Raw genomic sequence first — 27,916 nt, forward strand, 5'->3', positions numbered from 1 at the left:
TAGTTTTGGCAAATTTTTTTTTTTTCTCATTTATAGATTATTTAACAGTATAATTCGATAACTTTTCTAATAACTTGAAGCGTCTTATTTCTTTTTTGCACAATGTTTACTTATCACTTATTAGCACAATTCTTTTAGTATTATTTTTCTTGTTAGAAAATAGTTAGACGTTTCTTTCAGAATAAAACATTCAAAATCGAGTGAATCTATGAATTTTAGTTGAGTTAAAACATTTTAATTATATTTAAAGAATTATGATGTATGAAGGAAGACGTTTGTTAAAGTATTCAGTAGCGCGATTTTTTTATATTTTCAAAACAAGTATTTTATTAAAAAAGGTCCAGTACATTTTAAACATTTTCAACTTTAATGTTAAGAACATCTTTAGAGCCGACATGACTTATTTTTAGAACTAGATTTATAGATACTTACAATACTTCACGATTAAATTAACCACTTTTAGTTGCTTTCTAATTGATCGCATATTACACTGCCAAAGTGTGCATAAAAATTAGGGAGCATTTATTTTCCGAAAAGCGAAACAGCTTAATTTATTGCTAGCAACTTAGTTCAAAATGAATAACCTTTATTATTATTTCAATTTAAGCTTATTTGTAAACTCTTTGAAACTGATGCAGCATACATCATGTTTATAATTTAAGAAAAAAACTAAGTCTTCATTGCAGTTGACTTCAGCTGATTGATAATTGTAGCAAATATTGTAACCTTTATTTTAAGTATAGTAATTTTTTGTTATATAAATTCTTTCCTTGGCATTTAAAGTTCCATTAGCAGCACGATTAGTTTGACTAGATAAGGATTTCCCAAACTTTTTTTTTCAAAAGGCCCCTTTTAAAGAAATTATAAAAGATATGGCCCCTTGCAACAAGGTTACTCAAAAAACTACCATTAAAACCACACAAGACCTTTTTTTGCTCTTCATTATTAACTCCGGAATATCTAGTGTACGTTTCAAATTATGACCTCATGGCCCCCGAGGGGGCCACTTGACCTACTTTAGGAAGACCTGGGCTAGAGATCCTAATTATTTTTACAGAAATATTAGCAATTAACTAATTTTTTACGATGGTTAATATATTCAGTGATACATTATCAATAAAATATAGTTTTGGTAACCTGTCGCTTAACAGCACGTATGAATATATTTAATATTTTTATAATGTAGTTTATACTTAAGTAAAAAAGCATAAAATGTTTTAAATTCGAGTAACAACATCATTTTACGTCTTGCTACCTAAGACTGAAAATAATAAAGTATAAGAGCTTTAAATAAGGATTTCCCAAAGTGGAGCAATTTCGTCTATCAGGGCAATAACATATGAACCCGAAAAAGTAAATAATTTTAATTTATACCATGACCGCGATTATAAAAATAAGTTTGTGAAATAAACTCCACATAAAGTAAATGGCAAGCAGGCTTGTTGTACAACAGTTTTAACGTGACACGGTTTTTCGCAACTACATTCGATGTGTCTTGGAATTTTTTGTTCAACAAGCAACGTTTCTTTTCTAGAAACAACTATAAAAAATGCAACATGTAATTTTTTATTATTATTTAATTACAATGCTTGCTAAGCTTATAATTAAAAATAATTGTGAACTTAGTAAAATTTTTTTTTTTAACATTAAAACATAAGTCTACTATATTTTTTACCTATATAAAGAACAATCAATGTTTTACCACAAAAGTTTTAATATATTTTCACTGCGACTCTTCAGGAACTTACTGGAGAAGTTTGAAATAGAACAATAGCTTTTAAAGGAAAAACAATAACTCTAGAAAACTACTTAAGTAATTAGATTGCTGTAAAAAAAACAATCAACAAAATCAGTTAATGTAAAATAGTAATTAAAACAAAAAACAAACATTTTAAATTACAAAACAAAATATTAAACACAAACAAAGACACTTTCAAGTAAATAAAATAACAAAGGAAAATTTAAACAAATTAACCAAAGACACTTTTAAACAAATAAGGAAACCTTATAGTCAAACTCTTTCTGCTTACATAGTTCTGGTTTATTTAAAAATATGGAGATTGCTTCTAATCTGACCAAATCAACATAATTTGTACAGTTGTAAATAACCTTAAATCTTAAAAAAATCATAGTTATTTGTACAATTAATGTTGTTAATCAGGTGTTCTACTATCGAAGATCTTTTTGTGGCACTTAAAGCAGCTTTCGTCTTGTTATTAGTTAATTTTATTTTTTGCAGAGTAGGCGAGAGTCAAAGGCGTCTAAAATTTTATTGGATCATTATGTAAAACTTTTAATTTTTTTCCATAGCCATATTAATTCAAGTCAGTCTTTGATTTTATGAAGTTTTTTTATAAGATATCTTTAGTAAACATTTCTCAGCTCAAACACCAGACATATACCTCAAACAAACTTGTAAAAACTTTCCACTAATTGCAACTTACAAGTTTGATATAGTTTAGAAAATTTTTTTTCAAGCTTTTCTGACACTAGAATACGTCACTTGTTTGTAAAGATTATGAATTCAGTGTATAATATAGTTTCGTAAATATTTAAAAAAAATAGTAATAAGCAAAGCGCAAATACACTTAGAAAAATTTTAGAGTCAGCTGTAAGAATGACTTTTAATTCTTTTTTTTTACTTATTTAGTTTTCCTGAGCATTATTAATTTAAATAAATTAAACAAAAAATAGGAAAAACACAAAAAAGCGATAAAATAGCCACTAATTAGTTGTCTTATGGAACAATAACCTAAACACTTTTGATAGGAAAAATAAATATTTTTTTTTCAGGTAAGTATGACAACAAAGTATAATAAAACAAAACTTTCAACAATGATTAGTCGTTGAATAGTAAGTATTCCACGGGGTTTTTAAGATTTTATTTCAACTTGTTTTCAAAAGTTTAGCAATGTGTATCGCTTAAAACTAGTTTGTGGGAGACTCTAATCAAAATTTAATATAATTGATAGTTTTACACAAGTTATTTAAAACAGCTTGATAAATGTATTTATATTTTGAGTTGATTGTATTTAAAATCAGTGCTTATAATAATTTTTGCTTTTTAGCATACAAATAGGGGATACAACTTTGTAGAAGTTAAACAGCAGTTTCAATTTCCTATGCATAAAACTGCTGATGATAATTTTAAAGACGAAGTTCAAACTAAAGCCTTGCTATACAGCTTTCAATCTTTCAGCCATACTTTGAGCACGAGCGTCGATTTATTTATTGTGTTCAAAAAATTTACTTGCTTAAAAGTTAAAAATTTTTCACTCTTGATAAATAGTAATATTATCAATAACAAATAGTATCACTCTTGAGAAAAAATTACTCACTTAGGTCTAAACTATAAACTAAATTTGTTATATGCGCTTTTTTCTTATACTACAAAAAGTTGCAATCTTAACTTTTGTGAGAGATTGGTGTAAATTTTTTTAAGTGGCAAACAAAAAAGGAATAGACTAAAAAGTAATAGCTAAAATATTTACCAAGTAGTTTATTTATTGACTATTTTATGTATGATTTACTTACTAATAACACTTATAAACTCTTCGCTTATAATAAGCAATTAATTAATTGTAATAATAAGTTGTAAGAATAAGTAAAAACAGCTTATGAAAAAATTTAAAGTTTAGTTTCAATAAGCAGAATAACTATAATGAAAAGTTAACTATAAATTATTAAAAAGGTATATTGAAATTTTGTATAAAGTTAACACAGCTTATGTAATGTTTTCAATTTAATTTTTGCTAAAACTTCCTTTTAAATTATCTCTAAACTATATTTTTATCTTTATAAAGTTTCTCTTTTAAAATCGTGTATTAAAGTCTTGGAGAAAAGTTACGTTTGTAATACTTACATTTTTATTTTATATGAAAGGAAGTAACGTAGAAAAGTGTTTAAGTGCAAAATCTTCATATACGCATGCTAAAGCTATTTAAGTATTTTATATTAACTGTGCATACAAGAAAACTATAAGTATGAGATTTGAACTTTTCTAAATTAACTTTCTAAATTACATAGTTAAGAACTAGTTTGTTTACAGTAGAAAGATTTTATTTATTTATAAAAAAATTAAAAAAGTCAAGAAAAAACTACAGTTTTAAATAGTGCATTAAAATACTTTTATTAAGAAATGAAACTATTGAATTTAGAAGCATATGTTACATACATAAGTTAGTTGAAAATTAGAAACATTGTTACAAGTTGACATAAATAAACATGTTACGAAATCATATGTACTTTAAAATACTTAACTAATCATTCTTATTACATGGTGTTATTACTATATAGTATGTAGTACTAAATCAACAACTGTATGTTTAAACAACTACTTTGATTTTTTCTTAATAAACACTTGTAACCAACATGGCTGAAAAATTGTTTCATAAATGTTTCACTTTGTTTTACTTTCAATTTAATCTAGCTCTTTCAGTTTTACTTCTCACTGTCGAGTGTCTTGGATGGAAGAGACACCGAAGTCGCCCTCTTGGCTCGGCTATTGACGAATTTAGTGCAAAACTTATCAACAAGTTATCGTCGAGTTATCATCAACAAAACTTTGTTTTTTCACCATTTTCTATTTACTCAGCACTGAGCGTTGTCGGAAGAGGTAGTTTTGTTTTTGAACTAAAGTGATGACTTTTTTTAAACTTTAGTTTTTGAAATATAAATTAGGAGCTGCTTCAGAAACTCTTGAACAGATTGTTCAAGTTTTAGACACCAAAGATTTTGAAAAAGTTCAAAAGATGAGTAAAGAGTTAGGTACAAAAAACAATGGTTACAACATAAGTTTTGCTCAAAGGATATTCGTTGCAAAAGATACAAAACTGAAAAAGACTTTTAAAAATTTTATAAATGAGTAAGTTTTGGTTTATTTTCTCTGATAATTATTATACAAAGGCTTTTTTTTATTGTTCATTAATTTTTTTTTTTAATTTAAAATTTATTAGTCATCATGCTGTTGATACACGTTTAGTCGAATAACTCAAAAAAACAATTTTGTAAAACAAAAAACAGAAAACTAATGAATTAAAAACAGTATATAATTTTTACTATAAGTTTACTATAACTTTTTATTTTTCGTTTTAACAGTATATTAACTTTAGAACTGGTCAGCAGTTTGTGAAGAAATTAAATTTTGGAAACAACCCACGAGGTTCAATTAAAAGAATAAATAAATGGGTAGCAAAAAACACAGATGATTTAATAAAGAAACTTGTAAAACCAAATCAAGTAACCTCTAATACGAAAGTTGTCTTTGTTAATGCATTGCTTCTAAAGGTAGTTGTGAAATGCACTGCTTATATTTAAAACAACTTTTGAGCTAGTATTTAAGTTAAAAAATTTATAAATATAAGATTGTAAGTTAGCATGTAAAAAACTCTAAGTAAAGTTTTAAACTGATTTTGATACAAAACTTATAAACTTGTACAAAAATGTTAATCTTTATTACTACTGGTATATAAAATACTGGTTGCCTTTCTAAAGGTTGTACATATTTTTAAAGTCAAATAATGAGTAGAAAAGTGTAAACTTAAGTTTATTTCAAGTTTAAATTTACATTTAAGAAGAAAATTATCTGAATGTACCGTTTTAATAAAATAACCTAGTTAGAAAGCAAAACAAATGCTAAGTAATGTTAAAAATAAATTCAGGCAAAATGGTTAATCCCATTTAGTTGGACGGAAGAAGAACCTTTTATGACGTTTGAAAATAAAATGGTGCAAACAAACATGTTAAAAGGAATTGTTAAATGTATGATACATGAAGAGCACCCTGAATATTGGTTACGAAAGCTGAAGGATCTTGGACAGTTTGTGGTAGTGAGACTGCCATTTGAAGGTTTGCTTTGACAACTTAAAATTATTAAAAAAATATTTTATGTGTTTTTTCTATAAGAAAAAATTAAAATCAACTTAAAATTATAGTTTAAATTAATTCAATATTTAGTTCCAAATTTAACAAATTAAAAGCATTTTTCGCATTCATAACTAGCTAACAAATTACTATAAATTTTCAAGTTTCAATAATATACACCTTTTTTACAGGTAGAAACTTAGTTTACACAGTAGTCATGCCAACAGAACTAAGAAGCTTTCGTAAAATGAAATTCCAACACAACATGAACAGTCTTCTGGACTATATCAGTTCCATTGGACAGAATGAAGGCGGGTATTTTTCCAATTGTGACGTAACAATGCCGAAGTTCAATTTGGAGTTCGATTACGACGTGCTCAAAAAACATCTTCTTAGTCTAGGTTTTAATTACACCTCTAAACATTGAAATTCAAAAGTTGCATGGAAACTTCCATCGTAACTCACAAGCTATTTTTTTCTAAAAAAGGTATTTAAATACTTGAAAAAATAACTTTTCACCTGAAAGGTGTGCGGGACGCGTTCACTGGTATGGCCGACTTCTCGCGAATGTGCACGAACATCGGAAAGGGGGATTTCATGCTGAGCGACCTCGCCCACAAAGCCGCCTTCCAATTGGACGAGAACGGTGTTGCCGCGGCAGCTGCCACCGCGGCGTTCATCGGCAGCAGGATGATGCCATCTAGTGTCACAATCGACAGGCCGTTCTACTTCTTCGTGCACAAAACCGACGCAAAGGCCGTTCTGTTCGCCGGAAGATTCTTGGCGCCACAATGATTATTGTTGTTGCGATTTTTTCTCGTTTTGTTCGTTATTTTTTATCATTTTTTTTTCAACTCTAACCTAGCTCTTTTTAAAGTTAATACTTTTGGTTGCAATTTGAGATAAATTTTAAGTATTTAGAAACTATTTTTAGTTATAACTTTAAGTTTCTACGTATTTAAAAAAATTTAATAAAAAAAGGAAAAAGTTAATTTTTATTTCATATTGTTAACATATTTCTAATCTAGTTGAACTATAGAATTCCTAGATGATTTAAAAATCAAAATAAAAACAAACATATACATCATATAACAAAAAATAAAGCAATTAACTTACTTAAAAAAAATTGGTTATAACTATCTTTTAAACATCTTTTTATTATTTTTTAATACTTTTTCAATTTAAAATTTTATTTTAAAAGATTAATTGCATGTGATATGCACTTACTAATTATATACAAAAGTTCATTAAAAAGTTCGAACCAGAAAGATGTGGTTAGCATAAACAAACAAGTTGATTTTATTTAAGTTTTTAAAACAAGTTTATGCGAAAAAATCAATTTGAAGAAGTTACATGGTCACACACAATTAAATTTAATATTAACGTATATCTTTTATCTTTTTAATTTCTACTGTTTAGTTTTTATTAGTCATTAAAAAATTAATTTTAAGCTTATAAAGCAGAGTTCGACAGCACTTCACAAGTTGTATGGCCAATTTTTATAGCAGAAGTTTCTCGCAGGCCACAGTTACAAATACAATTGTTCAATTATTTTCCAAACTAAAAGTATGATCAGATAAGCAAATTTAGAGTACCAGTAATTACAAAACTGTGATAGGATCAGTTAAGTTTTTATTAGACCTTTTTTTATATGTTTTTTAGTAATAGAGCTGGGATAGATAACTAAATACATAGTGCCTCGCGGGCCGCAGTTTACTGACATTTGTTATAAAGCAATGGAGTAAAATTTTATAATCATGTAATACTTTAATTGTTTAAATATATTTTAAAAACTAGCAAGTGTGAAGAACCAGTTTTATGTGTCTATCAACATTTTTTTTAAATAATTTTTGAAACTGTATAAACAAAACCAAAAGTTTTCAGTTAAATACTTCTTATATTTCAAATTAACAAGTTATTTTAAAAGATTTTGAATTATTACTTTTTTAAATGTTTTTTTTTGTAACAAGCTCACATAAACAAGTATAAAGTAAAACTTAAAAAAAAAATTGATTTAGTCTTAGAGTAGTATTCTAATTTTAATGTCAGTTTCATTGAAAGTCAAAAAAGCAAAACAAAAAATAAAAGTTTGCCATGTTTAGTATCAATCTTGAATTAAAAAGACTGTTGATGGTAAACATTTTATTAACTCTATTAGAACGTTTAAAAGTTTTTTCAAGTTTGATAAGCTTTCAAGCTCAAATAAAAATGTAATCACAGCTTATTTGTATAAAATGTTATTGTATCTATAAAATATTTACTTAACCTGATATCTCCAGTAAACATAACTTAAAAATATGCTTAGCAGTTAAAAAAAACTATAATCTAGACTTGATAAGTAAAAATTTTTAAACCATACATAGCAATAAAAATAGTATTTAAAAGTATGTAGTTAGTATATATTTCTGTGATTTTAAAGCGATTTTATTTATTTAAGCAAAATATAGAGTTTTCACAAAACTAACTTTAATCTCAAATTTTTATGCTGATAAAAAATTAATTATTGTAGATGTAAATATTTAATTTTGATAAAATCTATGTTTTGCTTAATTAATTAAACTAATTAAAAAATTAAACAAAAAGAAACTGTTTAAAATAAAAACTTTTACACGAACTACTATAAGTCAACTTGATTGCTAATTAGCCACTACAAACCTTAAAATCAGCAAAACATATTTTTTATCCTAAATAGATCGTGTTAACAAAAAAACTTATAAAATTTATGTTATATAAAACTATAACAGATATTTGGTCAGTTAAGTTAGTACAAAGTTACCTTTTTTTATAATTATTCAGCATAAACTATTTTTTTTGTTTATACAAATTATTGCAGCTTTCAAAAACTTTTATAAAAAATGATATTGTTGACCATAAGTTTATATTTAAAAATTAAAAGTTTTTTATCTCTTAAAGTTAATAATGGTTTACATCTTAACTTGTAGTTTTTTATTGAAACTGGGTTATTTTACAATTAGAATATGGTTTGTATTAAGTTATTAAATACTTTTACTCATAACTATTTTATTTTCTTTTAAAATAAATATTCTTTATAAAAGAAAAAAAAAAAGACTTGTTATAGCTAAAAGAAAACAAAAAGTTTGTATATTAAAAATAAACTAAACTGGCAGCCTCTGGATTTTCACGTTATGTTACAGCATGGTTGCCATGCCTTGTGGTTGTCAGCATATCGCCACGGCTGAATTTGTTTTTAAACAGCACCATTGTAGAAAAAATACCTTAAGTCTAGCAGTTAAAAAAAATTTAATTCTCTTATTAAATTGTTATTTAATTATTTGTGGTGAATAAAAAAAACAGCTTTATTTGATGAGCATAAAGGCTTATTAAACAATAATATGAAATTTAGCTATTATAATTAATATGTAATTAGATTATTAAAAATAAGTTTATAAAGTTTGAATGAGCTGCAAAAAAAAACAATTGCAATAAGTAAACTTTTAGAAACTCTATCTATATGGTATTATTGCAACCCTTAGTGGTAGTATAACGACTATTTTACATGGATAAAATACCTAGACTAGACTTATTAAATTAAATTATGTAAATACTTCTTTGTTGTTGTCGAATTTTTATGCTTGAAAATTTTTTGTTTTGATATTTGTGCTTTGAGCAAAACAGTCCCTAGTGATTAAAATACAAATAATTTTAGCTTAAATTATAAACAGATTATTTAATCGGATTTAATATATCAATTTATATTTTTTGTCGAATATATAAAGAAAGACAAAAATTATTTAAAAATTTGTTGTTGTATTACAATTTTGCACTTTTAAGCTCTTGAATATAGGTTTTATTTTACTACTTTTCCTTTTTAAAACTATTAATCGTGGTAAAATTATTATTTTGATATTTTTAAATGTAGAATTTTAGAGGTTGCAGTGTTCACTGAAGCGTTTAGATAAGTACCTTATTCAAAAACAATCGGCTACAGAAAACAAAGTCAAAAAAGTTATCCCTGGGATTGTAGAAGCTACACATAAATAAGACATGACCACATTTAATTAATTGCATGGAGTCAATGTGGGTTTCAAACTGATATAGCAGTAATTTGGAATTATCAGTGCATTTACTTTATATTGGATATTTATTAAATTTAACAAAACTAATTTTAAAACTGCAAATTCTTATCATTTTATTGTTTAGTTTGTGATTTTAGTCACTAGTCTACACAGAAAAACCCTGGATAAAATACAAAATATAACAAAAAACATAACTTTTTATTTTTGCTAAATAACAGACCATTAATTTTTTTGTTGTAGAAAATCAACAGACTCACTCTTCCCAATAAACTTTTTTTGAAGGTCAAGCAAGCAATTTGTCATTACCTCTAATTGTACCTCCCCCTTTAAAATTAACACTAAACTATCCAAAAATAAAAAAAAACTATATGTTTTGCAAATACTATTTGGCAAATGATCACAAGAAATTAAGAAAAATGCGAACACTCACAACTATAGTCAATGGATTAGTGTGGAGAAAGACCTTTCAGTCATCAAGCCTCACATTATATATTTTGTAAGTAACTTTGATAAGTTTTAATTGAAACTTAAATAAAATTTAACTTTAACATCAATATATATAAATGTTGTTTTTTTACTTAAATTAAATAAAGAAATTAATTCTAAAAAAAATGGTATGCAGTTTTAAACCAATTACTGCCAATATTTACTATAAGAACCATAATGGGCACCACATTGTCTCCTTGTAAAAAAAATGATTTTTATGATCATTTACGTTCACATTTTTCTTGTTGCCCTCTCTATAAGAGCAACCCTGTAAAATGCAATAAAAAGGTCTATAATAAAATAAAAAGGAATAAATGGTAAAATTTCTATAACTCACATATTTATCTTTTATATATATAAAAACAAACATGAGTATAAGCATTAACTGTAGAGCATAACCTGTTCTAATAAAATCTAAAGATCTATGTGCTTAGAAGTACAAAAAGCAAAACAATTCAATATTTTCTTTTTTAATATGTGAATTATTCAGTTACAATAACTAGTTATCACACTAATAAATACCAGATACTTATAAGAGATTAAAAATAAATAAATCACACTTATAATTGTATAACTAAATGTTGAAAAATAAAAAATAAGATAAAAAATTAACAACTACCTAAGTAACTAATAAATAAATTAGTAAATAAATCTCACTTAAAGGTAAAAATAAACAAAATAAATTTCAACTACACGTGTTCAAAACTTTTGTTATTTTAAAATTAACCTTAACAATTATTTACTAAAAATTTTAAATAAATAAAATGTTAATCATACTTAATTACAAAACTCACATGAAAAAAATAAAGAAATAACATAAGTTAGTAAACAAAAACTGCATTTTCAAAACAAGATTTAGATATCAACACTAAAAACCAAAAAGTGTTGGAAAATCATGAAGCTCAAATCACAAAGCAAGTATCTGCTGATGCTACAAGAAAAACACATCAATAATCCAATCATGTGATGAAAACTACCAATGTGAACTCACAATTAGCTGTTGCAAACTTAAATAAACCAATATATTATTGAAAGTATTAAGTTCTATAGAAAAAATCAAATTAAAGAAATACTGTAAGTAGGAAAAAAATAATACTATTTGTATTTAAAATATGTATATATCAAAAGACAATAAGTATAATATAAATTTTTAGTATTAACTTGATATAAAACTCAAAAAGTAATAAAATATAAATAATGATAATAACAAAATGTGTATTAATGTTATACTTTTAACTCTAATTTCTAACAAAAAATAATGATAAACTAAATAATGATAAAGAGAACTATCTTTCGGGCATAAGGGGGTAGGGGGGGTAAGCGCTTTTTTTTGGTTTTTGATCTTATTTTATATATTTTTTACTAAGCTACAAAATGCTTTTTACAAATTTAAAAAATTCAAATTAATCTTGAGATATAGCTGGTCTAAGTTGGAGGCAACAATAGTTTTCTTATGGCAGGTGCAAACAAAATGGCAAAAATAGACTATTTCACTAAAAATATATCTTCTCCTACGTTTTTTAAGATAACTACCTCAAATTTTCAGGAAATGTTCCTTGATATATTTAAAAATTCTGTCAGAACAAATTGAAAAAAAAATAAATAATAATATTTTAATTAAAAAATAAACATTTGGTTTAAAATGTCTACAAGGTTACATTTTTTTGTTTATTATTTTATAAAGCTTTAATTTTTTAACTTTGTATTAATTCTTTCCGACAGAATTTTCTAAATATTGCAAGGAACATTTCTTAAAAGTTTGAGGTCTTTTCTTCAAAAAACGTAGGGAAGATAGATTTTTAGTGAAATAGTCTTTTTTTGCCGTTTTAGTTTGTGTCTCCATAAAAAACCTATTGTTGTCTCCAACTTTAAGCTTTTATATCTCAAAAAGTAGTTTGAACTTTTAAATCTGAAAAAGCATCTGGTATCTTAGTTAAAACTCTATAAGTTAAGATCAAAAAGTAAAAAAAAGTGATAACCCCTCTATACTCATGGTTACATAAGATTATCCACAAGTTTTGTTTTTAATCTCCTTTGATTTAAACTTTTAATGTTTAATCTTTGAAAACAATATTACTCATAAGTTTAGTAAACATCTAATGCAGAAGCAAACACAATATACATACAACCTACCTTTTATTTATTTAGGAAATATAGACATGAGGTATAAGTAGTATTCACCAGAGGCTAAACTTTTTTAAGGATTTGAAGAAAAAAATCAGGATGACGCAGGGCAGTTTTTTGTCACTCAGGACAGTTTTTTCAACTCAAAGGGTGGGAACACTGAATATAAAGGTTAAGTGTCAAAAAAGCACAAAGGGACACTTTTGCACAACAACACTTTTTAACAAAAGGTCAGTTCTGCACAAAGGGTCTTTTTTGCACAAAGACACTTTTGCAGGATCACAAAGGGTCACTTTTGCATGGGTTGAAACTTATATTGTTATTGATTTTTTTTCTTTACTATCACTGTTACCACTAACTCTTACCCTTGGCTGGTAACTTTATTTTCTTTTTCTTCTTAATATTCACATTCATAAATATTCTCTTTTTTTACTATTACTGTTACCCTTAACCCAGTGGTTTTTTTAAGTTTCTTATTTAATTTTTTGTTTTTTGTTTAGTTTTAGTTTTGTTGTTTTTTTTTTATACTATCACTGTTACCCCTAATCCTTACCCTTAATAATTGTAGATTTGAAGTTAAGTGTTTAGTTGCCTTTTTAAGTTATATTATTAAGGTTATTAAAAAATTTTATTTTGGGCTAAAGTAAAAGAAAAATGAACATGTTTTTGAAAATACAATTAAGTTGATTAAAGTTTTATTAAGGTTTTTTGTTTCATTGATTTTTTATGTCAAATTAAAATTTTTAGAATTAGTATTGTAATCAAAATATACAATATATGTTCATGATTATATACAAAAATGGGAACCAAATGTATGCAAAGTGGGACCAAAAAAGTTTGAAGAAAACAAATTAGATTTGGTTCGATGCTTGATGGCAAGCAATGACGCTAAAGACCATCAGCTTGGACTATTTTGTTCAGCTTAATAATGGAAAGTTCAGGGTGTTGAGAAAACCATGAAATTCTATCTTATATAGTTTTCATTTACCTCAAGCTTGAAGATTATTCGAGGGCCGTGGTATGCTTGAACGACTGGGTGATAATTGAGCCTGACAACAAAGAAACATACGAGGTATATTTGGCGGTAAAAAACAAACATTTAAAGCTTGCTAAAAAGCAGGAAGACTTCGAAAATCTTAAGAGAAAACTTAAAATTCTTGAAAAAGAAAAAGCTTCAATGTCTAGTTATTTTACAATAAAAAACTTTTTGATTCTAGGACTAGAAATGGGTGTTTTTAGTCTTTTAAGAAATACTAAATAGTTGTTTATCTGATTTTGGTTTTGTATAACCTAACTATAATTTAATTAATTTGTTGTTTTTTAAGGAATAGTTTTTTATAGTGACTGCTATTTAGAGAATAATATTATATACTTATATAATCTTACTTAATACTTATAATAAATATTAATATATTTTTCTGCAATTCAATCAAAATAATTTTGTACAATTTAGAAGCTATACATAAAATAATTAAAAATGAATATTAAACTTACTTTGATATATTAGTTTATAAGTTTATACCATTTAGGTTTTAAAGACCTCAGATTTAAGCATTATTGTACAGGTATTATTGAAAGACTGTTCTTAAAAAAAACTGATATTATCATGAATTAATTATTTTTATCTTTTAATTAAATCAACAGTCATTTGTTTTCATTCCATTCATCTGCTATTTTAATTATCATCAAGTTATTATAATCAAATCCTTAAACAGATTAACTCTGACTGTTTAAAAGTTCATATATTAATTTATTATATATTTTTTTGTTCTTTTGTTACTATATTCTTCAAGTTTTTAAAACAACCAAGTAAATACTCTAATATTAAAAAAATCATGCTTTCATAATTAATTTCAATTAAAAAATATTACTATATGACATTTGTACTAGTTATGTGTTTTTAATTTTTATGCAAAAAAGAAATCCAATTGACAAACAATTAGTAGCTAATACCTATATGAAATAATAATTTGCTGCTTTACTTTCCGTTATAAAATTCAAGCACCCTACAATTATAAGACTTCGTATATAACTTATAACAATCACAGGGTTGTCACACACTCAGGATGTTTAGTATATTTAGTGTAAATCAGAAAATGTAGAAATAGTTTAACTTTTGGAATCTATAACTGAAGTTTATCTTTGGTTTGTATAAAGGTGTAACTCCAATTAAAAAAAGCTGATTTAGAACATCAATAAAGTTTTTAAAATTCAAATGAGGTTGAACGATTTCTCAATTTAACAACTAGAGTTGTTTATATAATAGAGAATAGACACAGTAAATAGTTAGGTAAAAAAAAATTTGATGACAATAAATATATCAGATTTTACCTGAAAGTAATAAAGTAGTAATAAAGTAGGAAACAAGTAATAAAGTAGGAAACAAATTGTATGATTAAACTAAATTACATTCTTGAATTTTTCATGTTTTAGTCAATGATTCATAATGAGTAAAAATTAAGTATAAATCTTCTACTAGTGTTTTTTATTTAGCATAGGATGATTTAATGTAGTGAAAGATTTTAAGTGTATAAATAAAAAAATCACTATGTGCTTAAAATGAAATTACAATTCTTAATTGTTTACCACTATTTATTGAGATAAAGTATTATGAAGTAGAAATATTGTAATTTTTTGATTTGTTTTGGTTCAAAACATAATATGGTGTTTTTACAGAAAGGTTTTTTTATTACCTTAGAGAATCCAATTTTAACTAAATAACATTGTTCTGTATTGTAACAGCTTAATAAAATAAATGTTGTTATTTGTATTTTGTTCAATTTAGTAAAAATACCAAACATAGTAAGCAATCACCACACTTAAAAATCTCAATATTAACTTTAAATACTTTGTACTTTGAACAGTTTTTTATTCAGATACGTAAGAAAACTCTATAGACAAACCATAAAAATGACCAAAAAGAAAGGCCTCAAGATGAAGTTCAATTCCGCTGAGAGGCGCTCCATAGTCAAGTTCAGCAGCGGAATGCCCAACCCCAACACCAAGTTTGTGGTGCAGCAGTATGTGAAGAACGACGACCATACAAGCAAGCTCATGCACATTCAGAGGCCTCACGTCGGCTACTTTGGCTACAGCGAGGACCAACAGCAAGGCTACAAGCTGCTTGTTGTGGAGCGTGACGAAGAGAACAACACCGCAGAGTTCTTCGAAGCTGACAGCTTCGAAATGAAGCCTCTGCTGCCCGAACACCTGCCCAAGCACTTGCAGGCGAGCAAAGCTGGCAAGAAGAAGCAGGAAAAGAAAAAGAAGGGAAAGTCTGAAGGTTGGTCTTTTTTATTGCCTTAGTTTTTAAAAGTTACTTTTGAAATGCATTTGCTGTAATTTAGTTGTATAACATTAAACATAAGATATAATGTGTTAATATGTTAGATCATACATATCAAAGCAACCAGTGTACCATTGACTTTATGAACAGTAAAATGTTTAAGTCCATAAAGTATATGCGTACAAACTTTATAAACGTTAAATATTAATAGTTGTCAAAATTTTACTTGGGTAACTATTTTCAGAAAAGTTAAACAAGCCAGCCACTGTGGTGATTGAAAGCATCAACGGGCAGAAGCTCTCACAAGAAATACCAGTCAATGACATTTCAAACGGGGAGGAAACCCTACTGCCATGCAACACGAAAGCTACAAGCTTGAAGGACGTCTACGGAGGTTCGCAGCTGATCCCCGAAGAAGTGCTGGCGTCTCTTGCCCAAAAGTACGGGGACAAGCTCGTCACAAAGTGCGAAATTGACAAGACAGCTGTGAGAGAAGAGAAGTTTGAGGATTACGTCACAAACATCCTGCTGAACCCTCCGTGTCACGTGAAGGAGGGAGGCGAGCGAGAGATGCGCGCCTACGCGGCCAGCTGCAAGCTCATCAGCCTCATGATCAAGCTGTACAACATCCGCTCGGCAGACTTGAAGAAACCAACTTGCTTCGAGTCCGAACCTGAAGAGGTGCGGAAATGGCTTCTCTCCACTTTTTTCACCGGCGAGGGCAAGCACAGGCAGATGCCGAACAAGTGCAGGCACAGGGCGCTGGGCACGGCTATGGTGGTAATGTGGACCCACGCGAACTACAGGTTTCCCGCCAACGACATGAGGGCGGCGTTCGAGGTGGGCGAGAAGCTGTTCAACAAGACGTGCAGGAGGCTGCTGGGAAAAGTGCAGACGCTGAAGGTGGACGGCGAAATGACCAGGCTGTGCATACTCTCGCTTCCCCTGCCTAAAAACGTGCCGCCGTCCACTCCAAGCAAGAAGTAAGACTGTTTTGTGAAGCAAGAGTAATCTTACTATTTAGTAGTTACGTTTTGGTTAATATAAAAGTTTTTTAAAAATATTGTTTGGTAACTTTATTTACGGGTAAGTAGCTACAGTAGTTTTTTTTCACATTCAATTGTTGCAAAAATTTATTTTTAAATTTTAAAAGTATATTTATATTCAACTATGTTTTAAAAATATATACTTGCGTTTCATTTTAAAAGTAGCATTATTTTTAGTCTTTTGTTCGTATCATTTTTAAACGATATACTTACATGAATTAGAGTTATTTTCAAATTTTTTGTATTAACTTAGTTTTATGCTGTACATTTAAAAACTATTTCGAAATGTACTATCTTTAGGTAATTCTATTTAGACTTTTATTATAATGTCAGTTGTGTGTATTTTATTGTACAAATGTGCCTTCTTTTTGTTGTAATAAATAGTTTCAAACGCTGTTATGCTTTTGTAGTCACCATACTAGTTATTTTTAGATTCAATTTTGTATTTGAAAATTTAATCGCAACCTCAAATTTTGTGTTTGAGGAATTTTTATTAATTTCTAGTATATAGTAATTTGGTATCTTGTAAAATTTGTTTTTAACTTAAACAATATTTTTAGTTTGTTATACACAGAGATTACATATTTATATATTGATAAGCTTAAATAATATTGCAATATAAAGTTATCAGTTATAATTTTAGAGAATTTTTAACTAAAGCCAAAATTCAATTTTTAGTCCGTAACATTTTTTACACTTTAGACTTAGGTACAATACAAATTACTGCTGGACTGCTAGTTATAACATTATTAATCTGTGTCTTTATCAAAATATGTGATAAGTGTTAAAACTGCCAGTTATATTGTTATGTTGTACATTAACAAATAAAATTAGTTACAGGGTTGTCACCCACTCGAGTTTACTTTTGATATTAAAAAATCAAGATAATTTTTTTGAATCTTTTTAAAAACCTTAATTTCAAAAGACTAGTTTGAGTTTTATTACAGTGCTTATTCACTTATCCGGACACGTTGAGCAAGATTTTTCTGTAAACATGTCCGGATAACCAAAAATCCGGATAAGTACAAAAAAGTAAATTTTTTATATAATAATATAGCTGCCCCATATAATGCAATGCATACTAAAAGTGTTCTAATAAAATCAAATACATAGTAGTTGTAAGTAACATTTAATAAAATGATAAATTATAAAAGCTAAATTTTAGACTAACTAATTTATTTTTTTAGAATAGAAAAACTTCAGACTTACTAACCCTCTGCAACGATATACGTTTTTTGAGGGTCAAGCAAGTAAAATTTATCATTTGTAATCCTAACTGCCCTAACTATTAATTTTCAAAAAAGATAATTTTTTGTTTAAGAGAAATAAATATAAATAAAAAAAATTAATTGATTATCTAAAAATTTCTAAACTAAATTACTTTACACGCTTACAGATTTTAAAAATCTAAGCTAGTTTTGAACAAAGATAGAATGTAATCTTTAGTAGTATATGAACAAAACTGTAGAATTTTTAAAATTATTTTTAAATTTTCTTACAGCATAAGAGCTTAAATATTTGTATCATACAAAAATGTTAGAGTTTAATATTAAAATTATTTTGAACATATTTCTGACTGAAACTGTCCGGATAAGTGAGCGTCCGCATAAGTGAAATCCGGACAAGTGAATAAGCACTGTATTGTTAATATCTATCAAGTTATACTTTAATGGTTGACACTGACTATCATTTACAATAAGTTTCTTTTGTATCATTACAGGGTTGTCACTTTACCTGAAAACCTGGAGTTGGACAATTTAGGCAAAAAAGACCAGGAAAAACCTGGAGTTTCAAACAAAAATCACTAAAAAAAACCTAAAATTTTAACAATTTTCACATGTTCAGTAGTAAAATATCAATTTGACTCAAAAAATCTATTATATAGTTAAAAATAATTTGTCATCATCAATTTTTTTTTATTAAAAACATATTTAAATTAGCTTTACAGTATCTTTTCAATGTTTATATACTATTTAACACAGTTTACACCTTAAACTTAACTTTAAACTAAAAATAGAACCAAAAATGTGAACTTTTTAAAACCTTGAAAAAATAAGTGGCAATCCTGAATATTATAATTATATATATATTATAACACTTTTAAAGTAGTATTAAAGTTTCTTTTCATTTTTTTTTCTTTTTTAAAGCAGGTTTTTACCCTAGTTTTAATTTTGTACTAAAGCTTAAAAAAAAAACGTGTACCTTCAAAAGTTTAGGAAAAAAAATATTGGCAACTATGCACCAAGCAGGGTTGCCAAAAAACCTGGATTTTTAAATATTTTCAGTAGTAAAATTTCGATTTGACACAAAAAATTTATCATATAGATATTTTTTTTGGCATCATCAATTTTTTTTTAAACATATTTAAAGTAGCTTTACAATGTTGTTTCAATTTTTTTATGCTGTTTAGCACAATTTCTTAAAAACAAATCTTAAAACTTCAAACTAAATCCTTAAACTTAACTTTAAACTAAAAAGAGACCCAATAATGTGTACTTTAAAAAACATGGAGGAAATTTTGAAAACCTTGAAAAATATTTCAAAAAACCTTTGGCAACTCTTCACTAAATTAATCTTCTCTTCAAACCTCATCATAATCTTTTAGTTTGATGCTTTTGTGATGTATTTTTTATTGAACGCTATTTATAACATGATTATTGGTTGCTTATAGAAAAAAAAAAGAGATTTTTAAGGTTTGTTTGCTATACAATTGACTTGCAAAAATAGCAAGTAAACTCAATGTTTTTAATTATATTTATACAGCGATATATATATACGAGTCTTCTTATGTTAAAGCATTTATTAATGGTTAATTAATGTTTCAAAGTTTTAACTTTTTTTCTATGACGATTTTTATCTTAATTAGTTGTTATTTTCACAGTTAATTTTCCACTTGTAACTTAAATTAATTTTACCATTTTATTTTCCTAGTTAATGTTTCAAAAACCCAGGCTATTTTATTTTTTATTAAATAAAAGGTTTACCTAATATTATTTTCAATCTACACATTAAATAAAACAGGTAACAATAAAACAGGTTATAAAAGCGAAAAATTTATTAACACTTTGTTTATTGATATCCTCAACAGTTTCCTGGTGCTAATTTAAAAAAGAATTTCACAGCGTTTTAATTACGTATTTATAGAGATTAATTTTACTTTAGTATTTTTCTTATTTTTATTGTAATCTTTTCAGTTTTACTTTATAAAACATTTAAGGAGCTGTTAAAAGATATCACTTTCCTAGAAACTATAATGTTTAGAAAATGCCTTTTTAAATCCCAGTTTTAAATAAACCAAATTCTATCATTTTTTTATTCAGATTTTTTTAGCTGTATTCAAACCATACGATTACAAATGCTTCATGATTTTAACTGCAAAATTAGCTATACAAGAGTTTTCAATAGGACAGCTAGTTTTCGTGTACATTGGTGTAGTTAAAATTTTGTATTTGGCAAACTAATTCTGTAAAAATAGTTTTTTTAAGTATCTAGTGAAGCAGAGCTTGGCATATTTTTTGTCAGTTAATCATGTCAGTTTAGGAAAGGTAGCAATTTTCGGGCTAGATTTGTAGAGAAAAAGCTTTTCGTGGGTCAACGTAAAAATAAGTGTACACTAAACAAAAAACTAGACATTTAAAAACTAAAGTTGTGATAAAACAATCACCCAATAAGAGCCAACAACAACAACAAAATTTTATTACACAAAAATTTTTTTGAAGTTTTACAAAATGTATTTTATAATTAAAAAGTACGACGCGGGACAGAAACTTACGTTTTGAAAGTCTGTACTTTACTTACCCCTGTGTTAATGTAAATATATTTTTGAAGTTTTAGTTTTACATATTGAATAAACAAAAAATAAAAACTATTTGCATAAGTATCAATATAGTTACAGAACTGATTTCATAGTAAATTATTTTAAAAATTTACTTGTTTCACTTGAAATGTAAGAGCTAACACTTAAAAAATAAAACAGTTACCTTATCTTTTATCATCTAAAGTTTTAAAATCAAGAAGTATATAAACAAAATTTACCAAAAAAACATTACTTTCATTGAAATGAAAAACACTTGTCAAAATATCTAACCTTCGATTGACAATACATAAAACATAGTTTTTATACTATTTTAATCAGTAAAAGTTTTTGTAAAAAGCCGTTAAACTTTGTAGAAGCTTTTTTCTATGTAGAATATAATATTTTAGTTTAAAATAAAATAGATTATGTGGTTAGAAGTTCATTTTTCTTCATTTTTTTATAAAACTAAATTATCATATGCTTATTGAAAAAAAAGTACAAAATTCTGTACAAGTCATGTAAGTTAAAGACTTGCTTTTTTTTACTTTTAGTACAAGTTTTGTAAAAATTATCTTAAAACGATAACTTAAGTTTAATTTTAACTCACTGTCCTACCAGCATAGTTGCCAGAATTTTTCGGCTATTTTTGCCCTCATTCAACATGTATAGGAAAATTGACATATATAGATTTTAACCGTTAAGTATCGCCCAAGAGCTAAGTTTGGCTTTCTTTGAATTTCAGTAAATGAATTAGTCTTCAACTAAAACACTATACTATAGTGCTATTCTTATTAACTTTCAGTTTACGGAAAATAACTTCTTTATACTAAAATACTAAAAGAATAGTTCTTGCAAACTAAAAGTACAAATTCCGGTATCATTCTTTAGCTGATTTAAAAGTTGCTTGCAGTTTTTCGTTCATTATTAAAATTTTCAAATGCAGAAGTCTATCAGATAGGTTCGTGTTTTTTGAGTTCTCACAGTCGTTTAAATTTGCAAATATTGAGTTCGCACTGCTGTTTAAGTATGGATTTTAAATTTAAAATATTTGCTTAGTATGTAACTTTTTCAATTTTAAGTTAAGTGAAATTGAGTTTAACATAAGCTTCAAAATATTATTTTTAATTGAGTGTAATTTTTTTCTAAAGTATTTAAATAAATATATAAAAACTTTAGAAAAAAAACGAAACGTAAAACTTTTAAATGTACTTTAGGTTCTAATCAAGGAAATAAATTTAATTCAAAACTTAAATTTTATAATTCTGTAAACTCTATCTCAAAATAACAGTAATAAACACTTTTATTTGAAAATAAGTAAATTATAAGATTGTTTTTGAATTTTTACTAAAAGACGATTCTTTTAAAAACTTTAAATTAAATTCTACTTAATGTTTAGACTATGATTTTTTTTAATAATTTACAGTAACTTCAAAACATGTAACCTTTCTGTAATAAATGTTGGTTTAAATTTTAACGATAATAATGGATAAAAGTATTTTTTTATTATTAATAGATAATATTCATAAAATACAGTAATTAAGTATTTAACTCTAATATTTATATAGTTTTAGACTTTTATACTGAACACTAAGTGAAATTTAGTAAGTGTACTTAATGCAAAGGTTATTTATCAGTTTTGTAATAAATATTATAAAAAAAATTTTTGGTTTATTTAGTTTGCATATATTCCTACAGTGAACAGTCTAAAATCCAGCAAAACTATTTACATAACTAAAAAACACCTTAAAAAACTTCTTATAAACAGTAAAACTTATTTTACAATAACTTTACAATATAAAACACCTAGAAGAACTTATTTCAAATTTTATGCTGGTCTTTTAATCTTTTTTGTTCATCATAATAATGAAAAACAAATGGATTAAAGCTATTAGAATTAAATTGCTTCTATTGGTACTTCTTAAAACTAAATTATAAAAATAATAGGTAATAATTTAAGCTTTATAACTATCTGTTTTATGTCATTATTTTAGGTTTTAATTTGAAAATTTAATACGAAAAAGGTCAAAAAACATCAAATAATCTACTTTGAAATTAAAAAGACTAATCAAATAGATTTAAGATATTTTCTACACTATTTTTTCTTAAAAGTAGTTTTCACATAAAAAGTAGAGCTTACTTTTGTAGTTTCAAAATTTTATTTCTATAAAAGCTTTTGTGAGTTATAAAAGTTATAAAATTAATAAAATACGCAGCTTCAACATGATTTATACATAGTAGTTTTGCTTTCTTTTTCCAGTGATATATAAATTAGAGCCATACTTATTTATTTTTGTCCATTTTTAATGTTTTAAGTTTTAATAATTTTTTGTTAATAAGTCAATTAAACTTTGAATATGTTTTTTAATTTATGTAACAGGTTTGGAATATTCTCTAGTCGATCGGTTAGTTATGGTACTCTTTTGTAAATAACGGACCCGATTTATTCGACATAAACTTTTGCCGGTCGCTTTACTCTATTAAAATTATACATAAAAACTTTAGTCTTTCTAAGCACTAAATTTAAACAATATAACCATGGAGCTATAATAATTCTTATGTAAACATTTTTACAATTTGTTTGTAAAGTAAAAATTTTACAGTTAAGAAGTATTCACAATAAATTTTACACGCTGAAACTTATAATTTTATAGATACCAACTTTTGTATACATTTTTTACTATCAAAATAAACAAAAAATAATAATTTGCGGTAAATTAATTTAAAATAAAGTAAGAAAACCTTCTGCAATTTCTAGCGATACTACAAGTAGAACGTTACAATTTTGATTTATAAGTAACTTTATGAAGTTTTTCAGCCATTATACTATACATTAACACATGTACAAAAAGTAACTTTTAGCTGTTTAAAAATTCATTTCAATACGTACAGTTTTGTTGATTTTCAAAAATATTAAACTTTTTTTACTAGAACATTTTTGCTTTGTCACAGTTAGATTGTTACTTACAATAGCTAAAGCTGTTGATTGCACAATACACATAAAAAAAAGTTGTTTTTAAGTTATTTGCTCTTTTACTTTGTACCTCTTACATAATAAGTCTAAGGTATTTGACAAGCGTTATGAGTTTGAAAAACCAAGTCATACCTACTTTTCGAAAACACTTTTTGTTTCGAGAACACTTTTTGTTTATGCTATAAGTAAAGGAAAAAAAAGTGAATTTTTATTTACACTTGTATAATGCTTTAAATCATAAAATATAACTGGATAAAACTGACCAAAACATTGTCATTTTAAATAAGCACTATCAAATTATTATCTTAAAAATAAAATACTTATCTAATTTTTAATTTATTTTTATGGAAAACTTTAAGACTGTTAGGCTACTAATAGTTTTGTTTTTTAAGTTATAACTAAATTTTTTCTTTAGTTGTTGCACATAGTTTTTAAATTAAAATTATAATAACTTCCTTAGATAGTTTTTGTGTATAGCTATTTATTTCGCAATCTACTCATAAAGTTTGTCATAAACTACTTTGTAATATATTGCTCTGCCAAAACTCTACTTAAATGTATTAAAAGTGAGCTTCAAATTTATAATTATTCATAAGTTTTATTTGAAAAAATAGTTTATAAGGGAAGAATATCAAGCACTTCGCAGAAAAATCTTAGCATTATAAAGCTTACTGAAATAATGCATAGAAAAATTATGTTTGATTATATAAAAAAGTTTTGATTTGAAAATGTAACTTATAAAAAGTTAGGCCTTATTTATGTATACGTAAAAAAAATAATTTTTTAAAGCTGTACTTTTATCGGAAATAGAAATTAGATAGTCATTACTAAGGGTACTACGTTTACTTTGTCATTATAATCGGCTAATATAGTTTATTGAACGACGAGAATATTGCTCAAAATATTTGGTCGTCGGACTTGGTGCACGAAAAAACCTTTTGTTTATCGAGTCGCGCACCACTTGGAAAACTTAAACAACTTGTCTAATAGTATCTATATGTAAAACTTATGATGATAATTATGCATTAGCTTCTCAATTTAACTTGATAATTATTTAACAGATAAAATATATATTTGTTATTAAATTAACTTCCCAAAGTAGTTCAATAATTACTTGATAATAAAAACTGATTAAACTATGACTAAAGAAAAATAACTAAACTCTAGTAACAAAGTAAAAATGCACTACGTACAAATCTTGAACGAGCAAACACAACTTTAAAAATTTGTTATATATTGAAACAAGATGAAAGCCAAAATTATTTAAACAATAAAAATGAATAAAAATTTATCATTCGAAGATAAAACTACTTAAGAGTGTTTTAAATCTCTACTTAAAACAATTCAGCCGTTAAAAAATGTGGCCGAAATCCTTACTACCATAGTAAGTATCATCCAATTCATTTGATTTCTCCACAACAGCAATGTACTTCATAGGAAGCACTGGGCTCCAAGGGTGTCCGTAGTAGCTGATCGCGTAAAAGAAGTCGTAAGTTTTAGAAAGCTTTTCTTCTCCCAATACCTTGGCGAATTCTGACATCTGGTAATTCCAATCGCCGTTTGCAGTGTTCGGAATGTACCTGTAACAAGTAGAATTAAACTTTTATTTAGGAAGTGTATAGTTTTGATTTGAAAGATAAAGTAACAGTTTTTATACTTAAATATTTTTAAAATAAATTGAGTTGTTATGATAATTAGCATTTTAAGCTGGCTTGAAAGGTTCTAAAAAGTTGGTTGTTATAATTATGGAATTACATATTTAAATTAAAAGTTCTACATGCAAGTAAAACAACTAGTTGTCGTTTTTTCCCATTAATTTAGTAAAAATTATTTGTGTATAACGTTAAATAAAATTATTATTAGTATTGTCTCCAGAAAATTTTTGTCGGTTATTTTTGTCTTAAAATTATACTCTTAACAGATTATAAACTAAATAAAACCTTTTAAAATGTGTATATCCTTTTTTATAACAATCTTTTGTAAAAGTCAACACTTTTAAGCCCATTAACTAAATAACTAAACTAAACAAAACTTTTTTTAATAAAAAATCATTAAAAGTAAAAAAAGATCTAAAATTTGAGTAACTTTGTAAATACTACAAGTATCTGCAAGTTAATCTATTATAAAATGTTTGATTGAATGATAAATATTTGAAGTAAAGAGTATTAAAAAGAAGCGAAATAAAAAATAATAAAACGACTAAAAAAGCTTTTTAAAAACATACTTTAAATTTTTCATGTTTTTTAAGGTCTTTTTACTAGCTTAGTATTTCTTCTACATAACTTTTGATTGAGTCTAAGATAAATTTTTAATTTAACTCTAATATCGGTACTTTTGTTTTTGGTGGAAAAAAATAAATTAAACAGATATACGTAAACATTTTAAAAGAATTTATTAAACTACAAATAGACAGAAAAATGTAAAATGTGTGAAGATGTTTTCATATGTTGTGTTATACTTCTTAAAAGTTTGTACACTAACATGCATAACTTTTATAAACTTTATTATGAAACCTTTTTGGTTTTAGTAATTGACTATTAAAGCTATATGATCAAATTATTTTAAATAAATTAGTAATATCCATTATAGACTTATTTTTAACTATATACGTAAAAAAATTTTTAAAACAAAAACTTAGATGCTAAAAAGCTTTTTTTTAATTTACAAGATTAATATTGGGTATATATCAGTACAACCTAATTCAAAGCAAATGAGTTTTTAAAGTAATCTGACTAAAATACTTAACTATACGTTTCTTAATTGCCTACCCATCCATCTTTTATTCATTTAAGTTAAACTAGATAAAAAATTTGGAGAACTTTTACCATCTAAATAAAGTTAGTTGTGTTTTTTAACGTTAATTTATAAATATTTTTTAACAATAAGATGTGAATTAGCTTAATTTATTTTGATTGACTTAGTTAAAATTTTTTTTAAAATCCTTAAAGTAGTTTATCATTTGTTAATGATTATCATTTATCTTAATATATATTCATACATAAAAAATCAATCAATTCAGTTCAATCTTTCAAAGACATTAAACTTGACTGTCAACAAAAAATAACATATGTTAGCGTAGTAGTTAAATACGTAATGCAGCTTTTTTTTTGTACTGATTATAATCTTTATTTACATCGTAATTTATAAATAATAGTTTTTATGGTTTTTCAGTACCACTATTTTAACCAAAATATTTGCAAAATTGACAAATTCTCTCTGCTATGTTTTGAAATTATTTTACTTAACTAAGTATTGTAAAAGGCAAAAACTTTTATACATATAAAATTTTAGTTAATACAATTAAAAAAATAATATTTTCTACGACAGGCTTAAAAGTATTGATTAAATACTCAATAAATGAAATGCTTTAAATGCTTTCTAAGTAATACTATTTTTTAACAAATTAGGGTTATATTTTTAAAATAATTTTATAAGCAATTTTAAATTGCAAGTTTCATTTATTTAATAAAAATGTAAGTTATGTGCAAACAACTTATACATACTTGTACAAATTTTGATTTCTTAAAACATTTTACAAGCAATTTAACTTCGAAAGTAATAAGTAATAAGTTTTGCATCTGTTATTAGCTCATTAAACTTAGATTTCGATCCTATCAAACTAGTTTGTGAATTATCTAACTATTTCGAAAACAAAACTTATTCATAGTTGTAGAACAACCTTGTTTTATTGTACTGTAAGCTCTATTTTCTAAGTTTACTTTACCATTTGGAATACTTTCAAATTAAGCTTAAGCGCAAACCATAAATTAAGTTTTAGTAAAACGCGATTACAGAGTATATTATTTAAGTTGACCTTACAAATAACGATTATCAAAACTGGATCAGATTTTTAGTTTTTATAAATTAAACTCTAATTTATTCTAACTGTTTATAAAATAGAAAGACTTCTAAGTTCGCAATAATTATGAATTTTCCCTACCTTATTTTTGAGTCATTATCTAAAATGTTATCAACTCCCTAAACTTCTATCTGGCTATAAATTGATTAAAACAAAAAGTATGATTTGTTTTAAATCTTTTATAAACAATCTGCAGCTCTTTTTTTCTTATGAAACGAAAATAAAATCCAAAACTTTTAATATTTTTACTACTTTTTTGTTTTAAATTATAGATACTACATTAAATTCTTTATTAAACAAAACAAACCAAGTGTAACCGGTCTGGGCTGTCATTGGTACGAAGAATATGAGAGAGGAGTGAGGTTTTGGCGGGTTGTTTTTGTGCTTGTTGCCGAGGAACATGCAAACTCTGTAATTTCTTCTGCAGTTCTTCACGCATGAGCGCTTCG

The 27,916-nt window shown here is 25.9% G+C and overlaps 2 protein-coding genes across 2 annotated transcripts; both read left to right on the forward strand.

The window, feature by feature from the left end:
* The first annotated feature begins 3,976 nt into the window (after positions 1 to 3,976).
* LOC145831787 (serpin B3-like) lies at positions 3,977 to 6,823 on the forward strand. The gene is made up of 7 exons (XM_082939122.1): positions 3,977 to 4,178; positions 4,439 to 4,615; positions 4,681 to 4,864; positions 5,112 to 5,286; positions 5,661 to 5,847; positions 6,054 to 6,263; positions 6,389 to 6,823. Exons 1-7 carry the CDS (start codon positions 4,139 to 4,141, stop codon positions 6,655 to 6,657), a joined length of 1,242 nt encoding a protein of 413 aa, XP_082795248.1. The 5' UTR covers positions 3,977 to 4,138; the 3' UTR covers positions 6,658 to 6,823.
* An 8,574-nt stretch (positions 6,824 to 15,397) lies between these two features.
* On the forward strand, positions 15,398 to 16,791 carry LOC145831802 (uncharacterized). The gene is made up of 2 exons (XM_082939144.1): positions 15,398 to 15,792; positions 16,040 to 16,791. The coding sequence occupies exons 1-2, from the start codon at positions 15,420 to 15,422 to the stop codon at positions 16,780 to 16,782; spliced, it is 1,116 nt and encodes a 371-aa protein (XP_082795270.1). The 5' UTR covers positions 15,398 to 15,419; the 3' UTR covers positions 16,783 to 16,791.
* Positions 16,792 to 27,916: the final 11,125 nt, after the last annotated feature.

The sequence above is a fragment of the Thalia democratica genome, chromosome 3 (genome assembly GCF_965202585.1).
Source record: "Thalia democratica chromosome 3, ktThaDemo2.hap1.1, whole genome shotgun sequence".
NCBI classification, from domain to species: domain Eukaryota; kingdom Metazoa; phylum Chordata; class Thaliacea; order Salpida; family Salpidae; genus Thalia; species Thalia democratica.

Excerpts from the sequence above, each read along its gene's own strand:
- LOC145831787 (XM_082939122.1), top strand. The coding sequence starts at position 4,139 with ATGAAACTATTGAATTTAGAAGCATATGTTACATACATAA. Across the intron at positions 4,616-4,680 it reads ACTGAGCGTTGTCGGAAGAG|GAGCTGCTTCAGAAACTCTT; the intron begins GTAGTTTTGTTT and ends AATATAAATTAG. Across the intron at positions 6,264-6,388 it reads AAAACATCTTCTTAGTCTAG|GTGTGCGGGACGCGTTCACT; the intron begins GTTTTAATTACA and ends TTCACCTGAAAG.
- LOC145831802 (XM_082939144.1), top strand. The coding sequence starts at position 15,420 with ATGACCAAAAAGAAAGGCCTCAAGATGAAGTTCAATTCCGCTGAGAGG. Across the intron at positions 15,793-16,039 it reads AAAGAAGGGAAAGTCTGAAG|AAAAGTTAAACAAGCCAGCC; the intron begins GTTGGTCTTTTT and ends AACTATTTTCAG.